The 20,342-nt window shown below is 43.4% G+C and overlaps 1 protein-coding gene across 7 annotated transcripts in view; it reads right to left on the reverse strand.

Moving 5' to 3' along the window:
* Positions 1-3,534: 3,534 nt before the first annotated feature.
* The window catches only part of NSD1 (nuclear receptor binding SET domain protein 1), a 116,702-nt gene continuing 99,894 nt past the window's right edge, over positions 3,535-20,342 (reverse strand). For all 7 annotated transcript variants that reach the window (XM_088465527.1, XM_088465525.1, XM_088465524.1 and 4 more), the window contains 7 exons: positions 20,185-20,297; positions 10,775-11,044; positions 10,339-10,455; positions 9,933-10,074; positions 8,976-9,082; positions 7,425-7,614; positions 3,535-6,535 (listed from right to left, as the gene is read on the reverse strand). In XM_088465527.1, coding sequence (XP_088321653.1) covers positions 5,040-6,535; positions 7,425-7,614; positions 8,976-9,082; positions 9,933-10,074; positions 10,339-10,455; positions 10,775-11,044; positions 20,185-20,297 — 2,435 coding nt within the window. In that variant the 3' untranslated portion in view covers positions 3,535-5,039. The remainder of the gene's footprint in view (positions 6,536-7,424; positions 7,615-8,975; positions 9,083-9,932; positions 10,075-10,338; positions 10,456-10,774; positions 11,045-20,184; positions 20,298-20,342) is intronic.

The raw sequence follows: 20,342 nt of genomic DNA on the forward strand, positions 1-20,342 counted from the left end.
CGAGTCCCACGAATCGTCATTTCTAAATAAATCTTGCATTTTGTGGGTGCGTACATTGCTGCAATGTATGTTAGTTTTGTGATTCATGTTTGCTTTTGGACCTTTTAAAAGTCAGAGAGCAAGATTTTTTGCTTTTCAATTGGGTGCAAGATACCCCCCTAATGACTAGTTAAGCAATTGGAAGCTTGTAATATATGAGAGAGAGAGAGAGAGAGAGAGAGAGAGAGAGAGAGAGAGAGAGAGAGAGAGAGAGAGAGAGAGAGAGAGAGAGAGAGAGAGAGAGAGAGAGAGAGAGAGAGAGAGAGAGAGAGAGAGAGAGAGAGAGAGAGTGTGTGTGTGTGTGTGTGTGTGTGTGTGTGTGTGTGTGTGATGTTCCCTCCCCAGTTACTGACAGGAATGTGAAGCATGTGGCAGCCAGGTACAGCAGAGAAGCAGCTGTAACACATTGGCGAGTGCCCGGGTGTTTCACGGATGCATCTTTTTTCATGTTCTCCCCAGCAGGTTTGGGGCACAAAGGTTTGAAACCAATTTTGTTTTAAATTGAATCCTGCGGGAACAGTGAGAGCGCATACCCGCGGTAATTCAAAACTGGTTGCGAGGCAGACGTAAATCTTTGGCGCCCAAAATCCTGCACCCAATTGAGTATAGGTGTATCATCACTGACAGAGGAATTGGTGGTGCTTTTATATTGTGGACTATCATAATTTTAGGGGACTGTACACCCCCCTGAGCTGCAGGCTATTCACTCTAATATAGTTAGCGGCAATGTGTTTTTTCTCTGGTTGCTTGGTGTAACAGGCATATATACTTGCTTACAGTGTATGGACTTTCATCAAACACTTTGAGGGGAACTGAATTAGATGAGTTTGGTCCCGTGGGGAGAATTCACATCAAATTCACATTGCAAATTACATTTCCTATTCAATTTCAAACTCGCATCTCTTTTCCAGAGTAAATTTGTCTGTTTTTGTTTGCACCCCCCTAAGCTGGTGAAAAGGTAGGGAAAATCTTTATTTTAAAAAGGTAAAAATGTTGGGACTTGCTTCAGAACCGCTTGGGAACATGCCCCTTTAATGACTAATTAAGCATTTGGAAGTTTTTAATTATCTTAATTGGATATTAATTACGTGTAATTTTTGGGGTGAAAAAAAAATGAATGGCCTCAAAATTACCCCAAAATAAGCTCTTCAGCTAAATAATGCACCCCAAATTTAATGAAAGTTTTTAATGAAAAATAGCTTTTTCATTGTTTTCTACATTTTTTTAAGTCACCTCAAACTTGTCCAAACGCATCTTTTTTATTTTACTTTTTTTTTTTGCATGTACTGTTTCATTCCTTTGTAATTAAACAAAATTCTACAGCTTTTAAATAAAATAAAAATAAAAATGCACAAATCAGCCATTTGACACCTTTTAAAAGCATACTACTTAGTTCTGCTAATGAGTATTCACTTTTTTGGGGTCCTGGAGGTCTCCCCACTTTTTTACGATAATTTTCCTGTTCACTTTTTGGACAAAATCTGCACACTTGCTGCGAGTAGTGCGAATGGGCATTTTTAATTAAATTTTGCGTATCTCGAGTGCATGCATGAAGGCAAAGTGTGCGAGTTTAACGCTTTTTGCAAATTCGCACCTAATAAAATTCCCCTCATAGTGTACAAGAAAAACAATATATAAATACTATTGAAACCTGATTGGATGGAATTACTAATGATGGGCATACACAGCCAGATAAAATGTCTGTCAGACCGACAGACATTTTATCTGGCCGGCTGCCAGCCGCAGATGTTGCCGGCATACACTGTGAGAGAAATCTCACAGTGTATAGCCCGACATCCGCGCTCCGCCCCCGGGGGAGAAGACATTTCCCTGTTCCGTCCGATGCGGCCGACAGTTACCGGGTAAATATCGCATCGAACGGGCATGCTGTACAATCCTGCATGCCCGACCGAGCAATATTTAACCCTCGGTCGCCCGCACACACGCTACAATTATCGGGGCGATCCGCTGATATCAGGCGGATCGCCCCGATAATTGTAGCGTGTATGGCCAGCATAACCAAAGTTGTTTATCACACATTAGAAATTGCCGAAGTTCCACATTCCACCAGTGACTCAGTCCTTGAAACCTTGTTTCACATTTCACATCTTTGTAAGAACAAAACACACAGATACAATTACTTTCTAAACAATGAAAGACAAGTGTAATATGTGGGGGGGTGAAAGCTGAAGGGTGAGTAAACTATATTTTAGACAGACAACTTATAAATGTGGTATTGTTCCTGCAGAAACCCAAACACCACACAATAAGACAGTACAGAGAGGAAACTAGAGTAATGTTTAACTTTACAGTATTGTGTTTTCTTCTATATACAAAGAATTACAGTACATATTCACAGAAGGGGCATAACCACCTTCCACTAGTGACAGGAAATGCAAGAACCTAGTTACAGAGAAACAAAAGTAACAAAAAGAAAAAAAAGAAAGTGTGAGGAACACCTGTTTCATACATGCCGCCTTTCCAACACACAATGGACCGTATTGTACCCCGTATCAGACAGTTCTGATCGTCCTTTAGCACAGTCAGTAGGATGGAGATTCAGTAGAGCGCTCTCTATCAGTTTTATAGAGCAGGGTAGCACCAGTGAATGTGGAGTGATGGACAATGGTGGTATGTTGAAGGGGTTTATCCCAGATGTAGAGTGCAGTCTTTTTGTCATTGGCAGTCCTCAAATAGTACCAACCCTGACTGGGTTAAAAACACCTACAAGAATGGACAACTTGGATGGCATATGTCGAATGTCCGCTCTGCCTGGGTGTATGGTACTTTGTTTCCAAATAATAGTTGTAGGATTGAGTTATGCACAAATAAAACCATCGACTTTACATCTCCCCTTCTAAACTCTACTCATACCCTTGTCTATAAAGAGAACATGGCCAATGTAAGCCACTTTTATGTGCTTTCTAATGTGCAAGACTGACTCGTTTGTGTTGCCTGGACATTCTGTACAAAGGAAGGCTGCATCAAGTGTCGCAATGAGATGCGTTTCTCAAAGCTTCAAGCTGACTTCACAGAAGCAATGACCTCACTAAACCAGCTTTCGTATCACTCAAAGACCTAATGTTGGCATTGAGTTGGCACAGTCATACTGCAACACATGCTCTCCCACTGATACACAAATGGAGATACCAGCCACACACGCTGTAAAGAACAAACCTGATGAATGAAGGGGAATCCATTCCAGCATCTACATGAGAACAGTGATCAGTGGTGTATAATATTTATAGATACGGAATTAGGAGATATATATATATCTCTCCAAATTCCGTAGAAGACTTATCAATAGGTGATAGCACAGAGGCTCACCTATTGATAAAAGTCTCCTGAGTGCCGCCATTAAAATATATAAACCTCTGCTGGGGCAATGGCTGAACTGGAGGAAATAAAATCCTTTTGTGCCAACCACAACTAAACAGTGGGGGGGAAGAAATCACACACACAGCACAATTCTCCAAACCCATGCATTTAAAATGGTTTAAAATCACAATGGTCTAGTTTATTACAAAATAAAAATTAAATGAGAGTCCTACCAACTCTGAACCAAACCACTGAAGGGTAAAATTACAAATGTTCACAGGACTCGAGGGACAAACAAGAAACAGAATCAGTGTGAAAAATCTGCTCACATCATTGAGGCACTGGTATAGATACCAACGCCAAGATTCACAAGGTTAAAAAAACAAAATACAGTAAAACATTAAGCACAGCTGCCCATAGCACCATAATTCCCAGCTTGACATTGCTCAGATCCAGCAAAGGCAGGTGAGAGTTTAATGTGTGGAGGAGGTTGAGAGAGTGGTGTGTGCGCGTTGAGCTGGGGGCGCTGGCTATTGGCCACTGCCCAAGGATGCCTGTATATGCAGAATGAGGAAAGCTGCCTTCTACTCCGTCTGTGTTGCATGTGACAACTTTAAACGCAATTGGTTACATGTCACATGTCCTCTTAGCAACTACCCATGACAGATTATGTAACCTAGCACCACTTGTACACTTCATAATATCTAATCAGAATGTTTACCACATATAAGCCCTTGTTTCATCTCCAAAAGGTAACAATGGACTGTATACATCTGCAGTGTTATACCCCATGATTCCAAACAGTGGCTAAAACTATCCCATACCGCTAGTTTTCCATTGTTTAAAATGGCCATGGGACTTCCAGTCTATAGTTTGGCTACATTACAACCCATAAAGCATCACACTGTTTGGCAGCATTTTATCAACGCAATTCTTCTAAAATACGTTTTCTAAAACCATCTCTGGACAACTGCTGCTGAAAATGCAATAGGATGTAATGGGTCTGCTGTATTGGAAGGATTCACATTAACAAGTTTAATACTGCAGCAATGCTCTTCAATTTACCCAGTAATGCTGGTCGTATTTTGGCATGAAAACACAAAAACTTGTGTATGTGTATTCTAACAACACCCTGTAACTATGCAGGAGGCAACTCAGGCATGCATTGACAGAATTGAAGATTAAACCATTGACCCAGCAACAACAAAGGAATCCCAAGAGCACACACAACCCATTTGAGGTCCACTGGCATTAAAAGGTTTCCTGAAATCCTCATCTTAAAACACAACTCATGTAATAAGGCACCTCTCTACTCTCTGCTATCAAACCCTTGATTATTTGCAGACATAACACATTATCAGAGTCAGAAGTGCCTTATTGCATTTTCTTTCAGTACAAACGACAGCCTCTTCCAAATGAGAGCACTTGTCCTGGTCATTTACCGAAAACATATTACTGATGACTTTCAAGACTTGAGCAGTTCATCATCAGTGAAGTGACTCTCGAGTCCTTACCTGAAAGAAGCCAACAACTAAACAAAATAAAGTGTAGCAGTCTGCTCTGAGTGTCTACAGTATGATTACGCCAATACTGGTTTGTGCGCAAACATGGCAGCTGCATTCATACAACGCTTTGAGGCACAACAGTCCCTTTCCTTCAGTTCTCTACTTTAGTCCTAAATTTCAGTTCTTTTCTGGTGTTACACACAAGGCAGGACAAAGGTTAGATGTGGTTTGTGGCTGACAATCTGTAGCAAAGTCCTGGTCAACAGAAACAGCCTCTTCTTTCAGAACACCTAAAGATTGTGTTTCTACCAAGTCAACTGAAAGGGAAGGTTTCTCTACCGAGGCACCTTCTGGTGCATGGCTGGAAGTTTTGCCAAATGCAGATGGAGGTCCCTCTTTGGAGATTTTGGTTTGGGGTTTTAAAATAGCGACCAATGAATTCTGTATTGAATGTAAAGGTCTTTCTAAAGGTGTTGGGCTCAAATACTTCTCTTTTTCTGCTGACCTAGAAAACACTCCTTTAAAGGCATTTGGATCCTCTGGAGAAGTGTGAATAGATGATCTCTTTGACGGTGGTTTAGACTGCTCTTTTGAGATGGAGCCAGAGGCTTGATCTTTAATACGTACTAGCCTCTCATTCGAGAAAGGAGTGCTCCCTTTTTTGCAGCCATTATTAAGCTCCTCTTTAGCAGTAACTGGATTTAACGGTTTCTGTAAAGGATTATTACATTTATCTTTAGGGGTATTGAATAGTGGTCTCTTAACACGTGGTAGAGAATTTTCCAAGTATAGCCCACCCTGGCCCACTTTCACACGATCAGACTTCTCTGCTAGAACTTTGATGTTATCAGCGGGAACATGTCTTTCTACAGCTGCCTGACGTTTTACAGTGGTGGTCAAGAGCACCTTCCCAGCCTCTGCCGGGTACTTTCCAGCTGTTGCCAATACAACTTTCCCCGCTGACATAGGTGGTTTCCCTCTAGGAGATAGCAGCACACTACCAACTGGTGAAGAGTTCTTACCAACAGAGGTCAATAGTACATTCCCAGCAGGTAGACTTTTCTTTCCTATTGAAGCCAACAAAACCTTTCCAGTAGACAAAGTTTTCTTCCCCAAAGAGGCCAAAAGCACTTTTCCCGCAGGCAAAGACTTCTTTGCACTGGACGCCAAAAACAACTTTCTACCGGAGGAAGACTTTTGGCCAGCAGAGGTCAGAAGTATTTTGCCAGCAGATAGAGAGGGTTTCTCAGAAGAAGCTACCAAAACCTTCTCAGAAGGCTTTGAGCTCTCCCCGAGGGCCAGCAACCCATTACCAGATTCTGGTGTACTAGTCACTGAGGGAGCCCCAAGCACTTTTGTTGGTGTAAAATTTTGTATATTACTTGGAGAAGTTTTCTCTTTGCCGCTAGTTAAGGTGTCTGTTATTGGTTTATTTGACACAGGGGACTCATTTTCTGTGCTAGGGGAAGATTCAATTTCCCGAATTTCTCCTGGCTCCAAAGGATGAGACCCACATGGGTCATGTTCAGTGCAAGATAACCGTCCGTCCAGCTTAGAAATGAAGAGCATGCCCTCTCTGTGCTGCTTACAGAAGGAGCTGGGGCACACATCACAGAAGGAAGCTGCCTCCTTGTTACAGACATCACACTGATGCCACGGACACTCCCACTTGCCTAGAAAAACAACAAGAAATTTTCCATTATGTATGTAGTCATACTGAAGCAAGCTGTTTAGCAAGCACTTTCTGCAGATATTACTAAAATTGCTTTAGGTTAAAGTATAAACATTGGAATCCTTACCCCTAACCAAAACACAATACTCAATGTAAAAAAATAAACCCAACAACTATAACCACTTTTCTTAATTATAAATATATTAACCTCCTTTAAGACTTTGTAGAAGAAAGTTGGCTGCTAGAATAGCTGAGAGTCTATTTGGAGATCTTCCAGTATGACAATGACCACCATACACACTCTGCACTTAGTCGCACAATGGTTTGATGGGCATGGCACAGATATTATCCATCTATCATGGCCTTATTAGTTACTAAATCTAAGACTGAGAATTTAAGTGATATTTGTTATGACTACACCGCAGTCCCCATTCATACAAGAACAATTTTCTTGTGGAAGAACGGTACCAAATCCCTCCTACACAATTGTAAACACTGGTATACTCAATGCCACAGCGCGTAAAGGCTGTACTAGCCATATGTGATGGCCCAATCCTTTTTTAAATGACTTTATATTGGGGTTTCCATTTTATTCTTATTGTCCAAAACTTGATTGTATGTCCAAAATGTACCATCGGTGAGGGACTTTACAAACCTTTGAGAAATGCTGCGTTAGAACATGAGAGGGACACTCTTGCAAACAATGGATAGGTCCACGTTTGTGCTTTGCGTTTTTTTGTTTTTACTTCTTAAACATTTTATTTTAGATGAGATAAAAATGCTCAGTTATTAGTAGTAACAATGAGCAGAGCAACATTCTTAGCACATAGTAGTTACTCAAGCATTGCCAAGGCGCACTTTACTATAACCATGTCATAATGTCTACTTACCAGCAGGTCTACGGGTTAAACTTAAGCAGTCTGCATGGTATACTTTTGGGCACCCTGATCTCTTGCAGGAAACAAGCTGTCCTCCATCTCCACAGCTGAAACATTCATCTTCATGCTCTTTAACCACTTCACTTTTCTTGCGCTTTACATATTTTCTTCTGGCCTTGTCATCAGACACCGTGGGCTGGTTCTGAATGCAAAGAAAATCTGGAACGTTATTATCCCAAGTGATGGATAGGACATTATACCATTAACTGAAATACAAAGGCTAACAGACCTTAGCCCACTATTATAGCACTCATTTTCCTAGTATGTGCAGCAAAAAAAAAAAAAAAAAAAAAGAATGGTTTTGTCTAATGACATTACCATAATTACTAATAACCACGCAGAATACTATACCACAGAAATAGTACCGTATAAAATATATTGCACATACTTTTCCTAGCATTGTTCACTTGTACAGTTCCCACACTTTACCATGTGCTGTTAGACCAGAGCTACATGTGTTTATTATAATTTGTATAGTGCCACCACATTGATGCTAACCTCCAGTCTGCCGTTACTTCTGTGCATCTTTTATATTAATGTGTGCTGATCTGTGTAGTTACTTTTGCTTCTCACCTCATGCATTATCACCTTTGCCTCATATCCCATGTCAATACCTTTTTCTTATACCAGAAATAGGGAAGACAAACCCAGTGACGGGCAAAATCGTATCCTAAGAAGTTACGGATTGCAGGGCTGCCGTGTATGAAATAAATCCTCATTCGTTAATATGTAAATACTCAGTAACCAGTGTGTGTAATGCCAGTTGGGGCCATTACAAAGCTGCTCATTTGGGACCTGATTGAGAGCCGCATGCAATGGCAATGTTCACGTAGTTGAGAGATTGTCTGCAACTGCACATGCTTGATAAATTCTGAAAACTCCTACGGCGCGTACATTACACAGTGTACCCACAAAGGCGCTGTTGTGATCGTGACAGACAGCATCAAAAGTGTGGGGGAAAAAGGGATGGGTGTACCTGGCCGTGACTTGGTTAATAATGCACACAAAAATGGTCTGTTCAGTGGTCGTGTTATGAAAGTGGCGCGGGCATGTCAATGCAAGCGGCTGTGGTCAGACAGAGAAACCACACCCGTCATAGGGCTGGTGCCAGTTTCAATGGTGGCGTATAAGGAAATTACAATGGGTATAAAAGCATACATGAAGGCTAAAACTGGGCGTCTCACAGCTTGTACAGACAGGCAAACGTATGTGGATAAGGGAAGGTGTTTGCACACAGGTGACTGCCCATACAATCTGCTTGTGTGTGCAACTCAGAATTAGGCAATTGTGGTTTTGTAACTCCTGGCCCAGGAAACCCACAGCTATCTAGTGACATAGGATTATCCATATCTAGCTATCTCAATCCATATATCCCTTCTTATGTTTAGACAAAGACCCTTACCCCCAACAAAACCCCATACTATTAGCATTGTGAACAAATGCTCTAATCTGACACAATTTCTATGCTTACGTTAGGACATAACTACATTTTGGAGAACAAACCTTGGGTCTAACTCCAAGGAAACCACTGCAGTTTGGCGCACCACATTTGCACACGGTCTTCCCGTTGCCCAGACACTCCAAGTTGTAGTTGAAAGTTAATTCGGTCCCTGTAAAGGTAGGAAACACAAAGGGTTAAGATCAGAGGCATATACCTCTTTCCTCGGCGGGCAGCAGTGGACTAACTGCATCAGTAGACTCTGGGCACTAGGCTGTGCCCAGAGTCTACAGTGCATGCGCAGGTCACCGGGAAAATGGCCGCAGCGGCCATTTTCCAGGAGTTTAATGCAGGGCTGCAACAGCCAACGTGTGACTTCGGAGAGGGGAGTTTTGGAAAATATTGGTGTGCGGTGTGGGACTGCACATCCTTCACCCATTATAGATATGCCCCTGGATCAGATGACAAATGTCAGTGTAAGTGTAATCATACTGCTTCTAAACGTAATAATCAAAATATCTACCAATTAAGAAAACATAAGCCAAAACAAAAATATTTAGAAACATTCGCAGGAGGTGATTAAATTCTGCGCAATGTCAGATCATGCTGTGCGGAATGTGAGGCAAAATCAGCGACTGTGGAGGTCAAGATTTGCCATTCTAGACAGCACATTGCACTCATTACACAGTTGCCCCCATCGAGAAAAAAATAACACAACTTAAAGCTAATCCCGTACATAAAAGCAGTGTAAGATATTAAAAATGTATATTTCATTATTTTTCACGTCATATTTAACATTACGATAACATGCACATACCTCACTGCACTTTTGCCTAGCTTACCTTTTAAGCTTCATATGGCTCCACCTTTATAGTTTATTAAGCTTTATTGCCAGGAAGTCTGATCTTAAAATGTCAAAATGTACAATGGGGTTTGGAAAACGTGGACAATGCAGCTTTCTGGTCACAACTAAAGGCAAAGCAAAACTTGCCAAACTTAGTACATAAGCTTTACTTTCTTACCAGCTTTGATGTCACATAGGGCAAAGAGTCCCACGCGGGTGTCTCCATTCACACTCCACTTTTGAGTCTCGCAGTTTGGCTGGCAACAGTGGTTCATGAAGCGTGCAAAGTTTCCCTTCGGCCCAGCATCGATCACACGGTCCTAGAATAAGATTTGGCTGTACATTATGCAGGAAGTGCATGATGTGCTGGGGTTGTACTCATCCTCCCAGGGAAGTAGTGTAAGCAGCTCAACCCCTTCTATAGCTCTGACAGTGGTACCACCAGAGTAATACAGATCAGGATTTCCATACAATTTTAATTGTATTCCTTTGAGTAAACCAGTCTATAGACTATAACCATTAACATTTCAGAACAGTTCTTAATTCCCAAAAGAATGCACCAGGAGAATATACCAGGTGCTTACCTTGTCTAGAGTCAGCATGTAGAAGTTAGTGATGTCATGCTCCTGAGCATAGCGGATGCGAGCACGACACTCCTCTTCATCAATCATCTCACCCACGTACTCATTTACAAATTCACCCTAAAAGGAAGACAAAGAGACGTGCAATGGATTGAAGCAGATGTAACATCTATGCATGCAGCACATACAGCATCAGTGGTGGGATAATATTTCAGTACATTGATCAGAAGCAGAAAACACTGTTCAGCCTGTTATTGGCTGTTGGAACAGTTCAAGCAAATATGGCCTTTCAAAGGCTATAGGCAAGATAACAAATGAATATGACAACAATGATTCCGTTTACATCAACTATATAAAAAAAAAAAAACCAAAAAACAACAACACAGAAATGAAAGCGGTAACAACAAAAACAAGCTGGTGAGAAAAAAGCCAAACTCACCTTCTTAACATCGCTCTTGCAGCGCAGTCCCCAGCCTCTGCTCAGAGTGCGAAAAATCTCTACATCTGGGTACTGACGTTTGGAGAATGCCTGATTCAGGCAGCGCTCTCCCGCTGGGCACACAGAAGGATGGCATTCATATAGCAGCATGCGGTTGATGCATTCAGAGTCCTGACCACAAGGATTCTCATCTGAGGCCTTGCAGTTGCAGCGTGGGATTTCAGACAGATCAGCTGTGAAGATCTGAACTTTGCCCACTGGCTTATTCACCTGCCAACAAAGGAGTACATGTTCGTACAGGCCAAGGATCCATAACATATCACTGCCAACCTGGGATTCAGCATATGGGGTCTTTCAGATAAAATTAAAACCAATAAATTATTTGGGGATGATCACTAGACACCCCCACAAGCATATTTCTTTTTTGCTTATATAATTCAATAGGATAACAAAAATTTGTTTTTGACTTAAATAAGAAAAAATAAAATAGCCAATTTTTAAGATATTTGTTAACTAGCCATATTTGTCTAATGACATCAACAGAAACAACTCACCAAAACGTATACACTAGCTGTTGTTTTAGGTACACTGACTGCCTCAATCCTGTTCATCCTTAGTAAAGAGACCTACCTCCATTGACCCCATACCTTCCCACCTCTTCCGTTCCCTCTCTCCTGATGTGTGCTCTCACCTTGTTCATCCCTTTAACTGGTCCTTCAAACATAGCAGTGTCTCTCATATCCTTAAGACTTAGGTCCAGTAGTTAGAGAGAGAATCTATCTTTCTCCTCCCTATACCTCAAAACTCAATGAGAATATTGTTCATTTCCACCTCACCAGTTTCTTTCTACCCGCTCACTCTTAGCCCCTCTTCAATCCGATATCCGTCCACTCTACTGAAGCGGCTTTCACCAAGGCCATCTATGACTTTCTCACCATCAATTGTCACTACGCTCTCCTAATCCTCCTCTGTCTGCCACCTTTGACACTGTCTACCACCCTCACTTTCTCCACAGTGACCAATTCATAGGTCTCAATGTACACAGTGCGAGCAAACAGTCAGAGTTAATGAAGAGGAGGAGACAAGGTTTGTCTCCATCATGGTTCACGCCATACCTCTCCAACCACTATGTTTCTGTCTACCTCTGTCTCCAAAAAACATGACGACATTCAAATCTACTTGGCAAAAGGGGGAGGGGCGGGGGGCTGCACAGGAGTACAATGGAAATATGCAGATCTACAGTATATACAGATGTGTTTGTTTACAAGTATATTTATTGGGGAATAAGATGAACCCCTTCTATTGAACTCATAAAAAGGATGGATGATCAAGGTCCCTTTGTGAGGAATAAAGAATGAAGGAGTAAATATAGCACAATATGTTAGAGGAGCAGAAAGGTATTCTATAATAGGGACACACTCTTAATTGTATGCATTGGAATAGGTTAAAAAATAACTTTCAATATAGTTTAACTATTTTAGAAATAAAACACAGGTGGAGTACCAACGATTGGTGTCTGGTGAGAAAAGATGTGTGTATAGAGAATGCAGGAATACCCCAATAGGGAAAAGAAATGGGGGTGTGGTATGAGGGGCAAAATGTGAAGGATAATAAAGTGTTAAACTAAAGTGTAATTTAAAAATGGGGTACCGCCTGCACAAATTATTTCTAAGGTTTAGGCACCATTGCACATGTGACAAGGATTGTCAACATCCAGGGAAAATTACACGATAAGATTACCAATTAGCATATAATAAATTAAATAACCTATAAAAAGGAATTTAATGAAAAACACAAATGGTAACATGTTGGAAATTCTGGTGTATCTGACAAAGGTAACAGCAATGGATATATGTACAGTATAATGATATGCAATTACAATGCCCTGAACAGTATTTGACTGCAACATAAAAATATAGCAGAGACCTAAAGCGAAAAGTGATCGCATGGCGAAGTTATCGCCGCATTCGAAAAGTGATCTTTTCACGTACTCTCAATGCGAGCTCCCGCTTTTCACTCTATCCAATTGCAAAACATGCGAAAACGCATATGTGCCCTAACTGCGAATTTTCAAAACTAGCGAAAACTACAACACATTTTGGGGAAATCAGTCTGCACCCCATAAAAAACCTGACACTGGAAATCAAAATAGAAGTGTATTAATAACCCTAATAAAAGTGAGTCAAAGGGCTGTTATATCCATATTTACATTAGTGTGGAAAAATGATATAAAGCAATTTCTTTTGGAAAAAATAATTGCTGTAGTGAATTTGAGGGTACATTAAAATGGGTGCTAGTATATTTTTGTGTCTATAAAGTGCAGTTTAAAAAAAAATGTTAAATACACACCTGCTGCAGCCACCTGTAATCCTAAAAACACCTGTCCCATCAATACAGCCCCCAAAATATCTGACCCAGTACTTTAAACCCATTTTCCAACACTTTTTAAATTTTCACCCCAAAAATGACATATCATTAGGGGTATTATGCCATTTTAATTGCACACGAGGGACCCACAGAGCGAGTAGAGCAATTATGCCATTTTACTTGCCCACGAGGGACCCACAGAGCGAGTAGAATGAGCAGATAATGTAGCCAGTACAAGAACTCCAGCCTGCGTGTAAGCCTATGAAGTAGTCATGTGAAGCCATCTGTTTGTTAGCTGGCCATCTCTTCTTGTGGAGTCCATATAGGACAAAGAGGGAATCCGTTTTCCTGATGGATACGGTTCACGTAGATCTTCAGAGCATGGACCACATCCAAGACGGCCTCTCCTGCCGAGAAGTCTGGCGATTGAAAGGCCGTAACTATAAATTCCTTATTAAGGTGGAAAGGAGAGACCACCTTGGAAAGGAAGCCAGGGCTCGTTCGATGAACAGCCCGATCATGATGAAAAATCAGAAATGGGGAACGACAGGAGAGTGCCTAAATACGATACCCTACGTGCAGACGCTATAGCCAGAAGAAAAAGTCTTCGCAGTGAGCCACTTGACGTCTACTGAATCCAGGGGTTCAAATGGAGGTTCCTTAAGTGCGTGGAGAAACACTGACAAATTCCACGGAGCCACAGGAGGGATAAAGGGAGATTGTATAAGGAGAACATCCTGCAGGAAGGTGTGAACATCCGGCTGAGGAGCAATTCTGCGCTGGTACCAGATGTACAGAGCAGACACATACACTTTCAGAGAGGCAAGTCAGAGTCTGAGATCCAATCCATCTTGAAGAAAGGCAAGGATTCTAGAAACCCTAAAAATCTGAGGGTCATAGTTTCTGGTAGCACACCACTGGAAATATGTATACCACACCCGGTGATGAATCCGGGCATAGGCTGGTTATGTGCTCTGAGCATGGTCTGGACCACACAGCTTAAAAAAAAAAAAAAAAAAAAAACCCTTTTAGACCTTAGGAGAGATGTCTCAAGAGCCAAGCTGTCAAAGACAGACAGCCAGGTCCGGACGCAGACGGAAGAGGTATGCCAAATGAAAGGTCCACTTCACTGACAACTCATCCACAAAGGCTGCGTCGGGGTCCCTTGTACTGGCCCAGTACACTGGAAGCTTGTGGTTGTGTCGTGGGGCCATGAGGTCCACGTCTGGTAGACCCCATTTGTCCACTAGGAGCTGAAAGACTGCTGGATGTAGAGACCACTCCCCTGCATGCACGTCGTGACGGCTGAGGAAATACGCTTCCTAATTGAGAATCCCTGGGATGAACACTGTGAAGATGGCTGGGAGATGGTGTTCAGCCCTTGTGAGAATGTGATTCACTTCTGCCATTGCTGACCGACTTCAAGTGTCGCCCTGGTGATTGAGGTAGACCCCTGCTGTGGCGTTGTCGGACTGTACTTGTACTGGCCTGCCCTGAAGAATATGCTAAGCCAGAGTGAGGGCTCTGTAGATGGCTCGGAGGTTCCAGGACGTTGATCGGTAAGATCGTCTCGCCTGGAGTCCAGCACCTTTGGAAGGAGTGTTGGCCGGTCACTGTGTTTCACCCATGGAGGCTTGTGTCCGTGGCGAGGAGTGTGCTAGTCCGGGATCCAAAAGGGGCAACCCTTGTTTAAGTGGGACGTCTGTAGCCACCAGGATAGGGACATGCGAACCTCTGGAGGGAGGTCCATTGTCTGGGATCTGAGCAGATGGGGCAGCACATTCCACTTGGAGAGGATCATGTGATGTAGGGGTCTGGAGTGGAACTGAGCGAACTCCACTATATCGAAGGTGGACACCATGGATCCCAAGGTCTGCTTTGCAGAGTGAATTAACACTCGGTGACTGTGGAGTAACCTGAGAGTCCAGGAAGGCTCCCAGATGCACTATTCTTTGAGAAGGGGTCAGGGAAGACTTTATCCAGTTGATCTGCCAGCCGTGCATTTGTAGAAAAACAATGGTTACCTGTAAATGGCGGCGAAGAATCTCTGGAGAGCTTGCTAAGAGCAAGAGATCATCCAAGTATGGGAGCAGTATGATACCCTGACGACGAAGATAGGCCTCCATAACTGCCATGATATTGGTAAAGACCTGTGGAGCTGCAGAAAGTCCAAAAGGCAGTGTTTGAAATTGGTAATGTTGCTGTAGGACAGCAAACCGGAGATATCGCTGATGGTTCATGTAGGTAAGCGTCCTGAATGTCCAGACACACCATAAAGTCCCCAGGCTTCATAGCCAGGTCAAAAGAGCTTAGGGTTTCCATACGAAACCTTGGCACCCTGCTAAACTTGTTCAGAGACCTGAGGTTGAGATAGGCCGAAGAGACCCGTTGGGCTCCTGAACTAAGAAAAGGGCAAAATAATAACCCGTACCTCGCTTTGATTTATTACCCCGAGAGCAGCAAGGACTGAATGGCCTTCTAGAGTAGCAGGACTTTGCTTGGGTCCGATGGAAGTCCTGTGCAAAAGAACTGCTGGAGGGGCCGCCTCAGGAATGAGAAGGCGTACCCCTGGGAGATCACGTTTTGTACCCAGGAGTCTGTGGTGGTCTGACGCCAGAACTGGGCGAACTGAAGAAGTCAGCCTCCCACACTAAGATTTCTCAGGGGAGGCCCACCCAGTCAGACTGAAGGATTGTCCTCAGATTTGGTAGGTGGACGTCTACTAGCCCAGGCAAGTTTGTTCCTAGGCTCGGAGGCCTTTGTGAATGCCAACTGTCGTGGAAAGGACTGACCTTTAGCTTCTCCCTGGGGACGAAAGGATGACATCTGAGGCTTCGTAGTAGATGCAGAGGACAAGAACGCTGTCTTAGAAGCTGCCAAGGTAGTCACAATCTTGTCCAATTCTGGGCCATACAGGATCTCCCCAGAGTAAGGCAGAGCCATTTTAGAGTCCGAGTCTGTCTTCCATGAGTGAAGCCAAATGATACGGCGGCCTACCACGGAAGAAGCAGATGCTTTGGAAGCTAAAAGACCAGTATCCAAAGCTGCTTCTCCTAAATAGGAGTCTGCATCCTTAATGTGAGAGATGTAGGACAAGAAGCCGAGAAGCATGTGTCTGTTCCCTAAAAATGTGTCTTCTAGAGCCTCAGCCCAACTCTCAATGTGCACCGAGGCCGTAGCCCTTGCAGGATGATTAATAGCTCCTGTAAGAGAATATATAGACTTCAGGCAAGCTTCAATCCTTCTATCCCTAGTCTCATTTAAGGAGGTTGCTGTATGGATAGGTAAGGTAGAGTTCTTAACCAGGCGTGTCACGTGGGAATCTACTGCAGGGGAATCTTCCCACTTAGTGCAATCAGTAGCTGGAAGAGAGTTAAAAGAAATCAAGCATTTAGACAGCTGAAACTTTTTATTTGGCATATTCCATACTTCACTCATTAGATCAGATAGCAGATCAGAATGAGGAAACTTCGGCAAAACTACCTTCTGTCGTTTAAACAGCAGCTCTTTTGCCTTATGAGTGGGTTCTATATCTTCTATTTGAAGAATTGATTTTACAGCTCTCACTAGTGCAGGTATATTCAATTTAGAGGGGGCTACTCCTCCGCCGAAGGGGAGTCAGAGTGAGAGAGGTCTGAGTCTTCTGCCTTACCAGATGATAACTCGGAATCTGATAGCTGAGTGGACTGGGAAGAGAACACAGCATGCTTAGTAGTTTTACTAGGTAAGGGTCTCTCCTGTTGCAGCATTTGTTGAAAGGCTGTAGAGGTAGCTGCTAGACTGCACTGAAGTAGAAAGTACATTTACCCATGGAGGAAGCAAAGGAGGCACTGGATTTGTAGGGAGTACCTGTTGTGGCCATGCCATAGGGGGAGCTACCACAGGGACTGCTATGTGGTCCGCAATTTTTGCCAACACCTGTGAAAAGGAGGCCCAGAGGGGGTCCTGAGGAGAGGCTGCAGGGGCCGATGGACCAGGTACCGTATAGCAAGATGCACATAGAATATCTTCAATGAGATCCTCTGCAGCTAAACAGGACTTAGCAGTAGCCTGCTTGTTACTCTCGTCTTTGCTAGACATAGCTGAAAGGATAGTATAGCACACAATCTGGCACAGTTCAGTGAGCAACACAGATATATGTACAATATGGCACAGTGCAGTGCGCAACACAGATATACAGTATGTGACAGCCCTCACAAATACAGGTAGATGTGAGGTACAGTGAACCCCCTATACCTCAGTATTGCAGGGGTCTAGTGAAAGAAAGGGAAATGTATTAGCTGACAGTTGAGAAAAATAACAGACAGCAGCGCTAGCACACGTCACATACAATGCAGAGCATACAATATAACTGCAGTGGGCACTAAATTCAACTACACAGACCACAGTTGCTGGTAGGAAATAACGCTGTATAACCTGGCTCCTAGGAGAGGTATAGAGGGAGACTGGACCCAGCGTTCCTGGAGACATGTGGCTGTTGTAGAAAATGGCCGCCGTGAGTCTCCGAGGGGGTGGATGGTGAGGGAGGAGCAGCTTGGGGGCGGCAAGACTGCAGAGGAATGGCGCCCTGAGCTGGGGGAGGACCATCTCCCCTATGCTGACCTCAACCACCGGGTCCCTGGCCTCAGCTGTCCCCTACGCCAGTATAAGTTATGCCCTAGTGGCCTAGTGGAGTCCCAGACGAACTGGTATCTCCTGTCACCGGAGGTAAGACTGTGCATAGACGCGAACGGGAAGCCATCTTACCTGTCCCCTTGAGTCCCGGCTGCAGTCTGGGGTCTGAGGAGCCCTGCTAGTTAGGTCCCCCCGGAGCCCTGCCGATGGTACCTAGCCGATGGTTTGAGTTGCGGCGCCGCGGAGAGGTGATGGAGCAGCAGTACAGACGTCCAGAGGACTGTCTAGCACTGCTTGTTCTGTTATAGTAAAAATAAATCATAAAATAAAGCAACCCCACTGTATAACAGTGATCCAGCTCCTGCCGGACATCAACGAAACTGTTGCTTTCAGGCTGTGAACGGGGTATAGGGGGAAGGACCGAAGCATCCTGGGAGAGAAAAAAAGCTTTGCTGTTGGTGTCCAGTCCTCCAAGTACCACCCACACCCCATTGTCTCCCTGTGGAACCTGTAGAAGAAAGAGTTTGCACATTACCACCTGCCTCTGAGATGGTGAAAACTTTTAACTGGTTTCTGCCTACTAAGTTTCTGCACATGCGAAACCTACGGTAATTTAACACGTATGCACGAAAAGTATGTAACGGCGATGGCTTTTCACCAAATGTGAATATGGCCCTTAGACTACTGTAAACCTCCTTCTAATCCTGGCATTCCTCCGTCTCACCTGCCCCCTCCCCCACTTTATTCTATTTTAATGCTGCTGCTCATCTCATTTTCCTCGCCTATCATATGGCATCTGCTTCACTCTTCAGCAACCTGCTTCACTGGCTCCTAATCGCCAAACTTCTTACCCTCATGTATATAGCCTAAAACCATTCCTCCTCCCCATCATCTCTAACCTCACCTCTGTCCACATACACTCCTTCCACCTCTCTGCTCCTACTCTGACCAATGTCCGTTTTCCAGCCCGGTCACCATCTCCAACGTTTGTGCCCAAGATTTTGCTCGAGGTGCCCCCATCATCTGGAAGTCACTTCCTCGCACTTGAAGTGTACCAGGCCTCCTCAAAACTCAATACATTTATTCTTTTCTCCTCCACCACTTATCCCTCCTAGTTCATCGCTTCCCCTTAATATGTAAGCTCTTAAGGGCAGGGCTTCCTCCAGTGTCGGGCTGGGTATGAAGGGCCCACTGGGGAAATGCAGCGATAGGGGCCCATACTTAGGGGTGTAGCCAGCCTCCACAGAGGCTTCGCTATTCGCTAAGCATTAGAGAGTGCATGGTCTGTCCCCCTTTAAAAAAAATTTAAAATATACATATATATATATATATACACATATATATATATATATATATATATATATACACACACACACACACACACACACACTCTGTTAATGCATGCAAGATAATGTACCAGATTAAAAACAAAAATGCATTGTAGAAAATACACAGTCCTGTGCAGTATAATGTAACATATGTATAACGTACAATTCAAGTGCATAGTCTGATCCCTAGAGGAGGTGGTGGGCCCTCGGGGAGTGGGGTCCACCGGGGGGGGGGGGGTCCCCTGTACCTCCTGTGGGCCAGTCTGACCTGGCCTCCTCCCTCTTGTTCTTCCCTAGAACAGTCCATGTCCCTAGCGCTCTGATCTCTTGTTTCCATCTCTCCTTCATCAATTCTGTTTACTCGCACATACTTTGGGTACAGAATCACACAGGGTACATAGTGTCCCCTTCATAAAAACTAGTGAGGTGGTCTGGAAAAAGCAATTTGCCTACTGTAGGATAAAATGTAATAATTTATACCAACGACACCAGCAATATGCCACAGATGTAAACAATGTGGATAGCAGCAGTGAAAATTTCATACATGCATACATACATGTAACAGCCATCATAGACAACAAGCACTATACAAAGTCATTCCAATCACGGCTCTCCTCTCTGTGGCAGACCTTTATTATTCTGCTTGCCTCCAGTACTCATGCACACTGGCTGAGGATGTGTAAATGGGAGGAGCTGGTTGCTACAGCAATAATGACATGATGCAGGGCTTGTTATCCTGCACTTTAAACCTTATTCGAAATTGCTTTCCCAGTGCAAAACTACATTTATCAGAAATGAGCAAATACTCATCAGTTAGTTAAAGATCACCATCTAGAAGGTCTCGATGTACTGTACAATTCTCAATTCAACAAAGCCTAGTTTAAAACATAGACATTTAAACAAAAAAATAATCTTGGGGACCCACTTTTTCCGTATCACTACCATTATGTTAGGAGTGGAAGGGAGAGGATATACTTTTTTAATTTTAAAGCCTCCCCATGAAGATGACAAGGAGACTTAATCTCCTTATTCGCCCTGTATCCGGGTGCATTTGGTGCTTTGACTTCTCAAAGGGGAGTGAAGGGAGCACCATCCACTCACTTTAATGTGCTTATAGGCTGGAGGCTTTTTGTCATTTTTCTTTTCCTCTTGCAGCTGCCTCATTTCTTTCTGTGCTTTCAGTTCTTCAAATCTGTCTGCAGCTTCCATAAGCCCTGAAGAAAAGCAAAGAGTTGAAAAGACCCCTCAAAAACACACAG

The sequence above is a fragment of the Taudactylus pleione genome, unplaced genomic scaffold, assembly GCF_031769625.1.
Source record: "Taudactylus pleione unplaced genomic scaffold, aTauple2 ptg001990l, whole genome shotgun sequence".
NCBI lineage: Eukaryota > Metazoa > Chordata > Amphibia > Anura > Myobatrachidae > Taudactylus > Taudactylus pleione.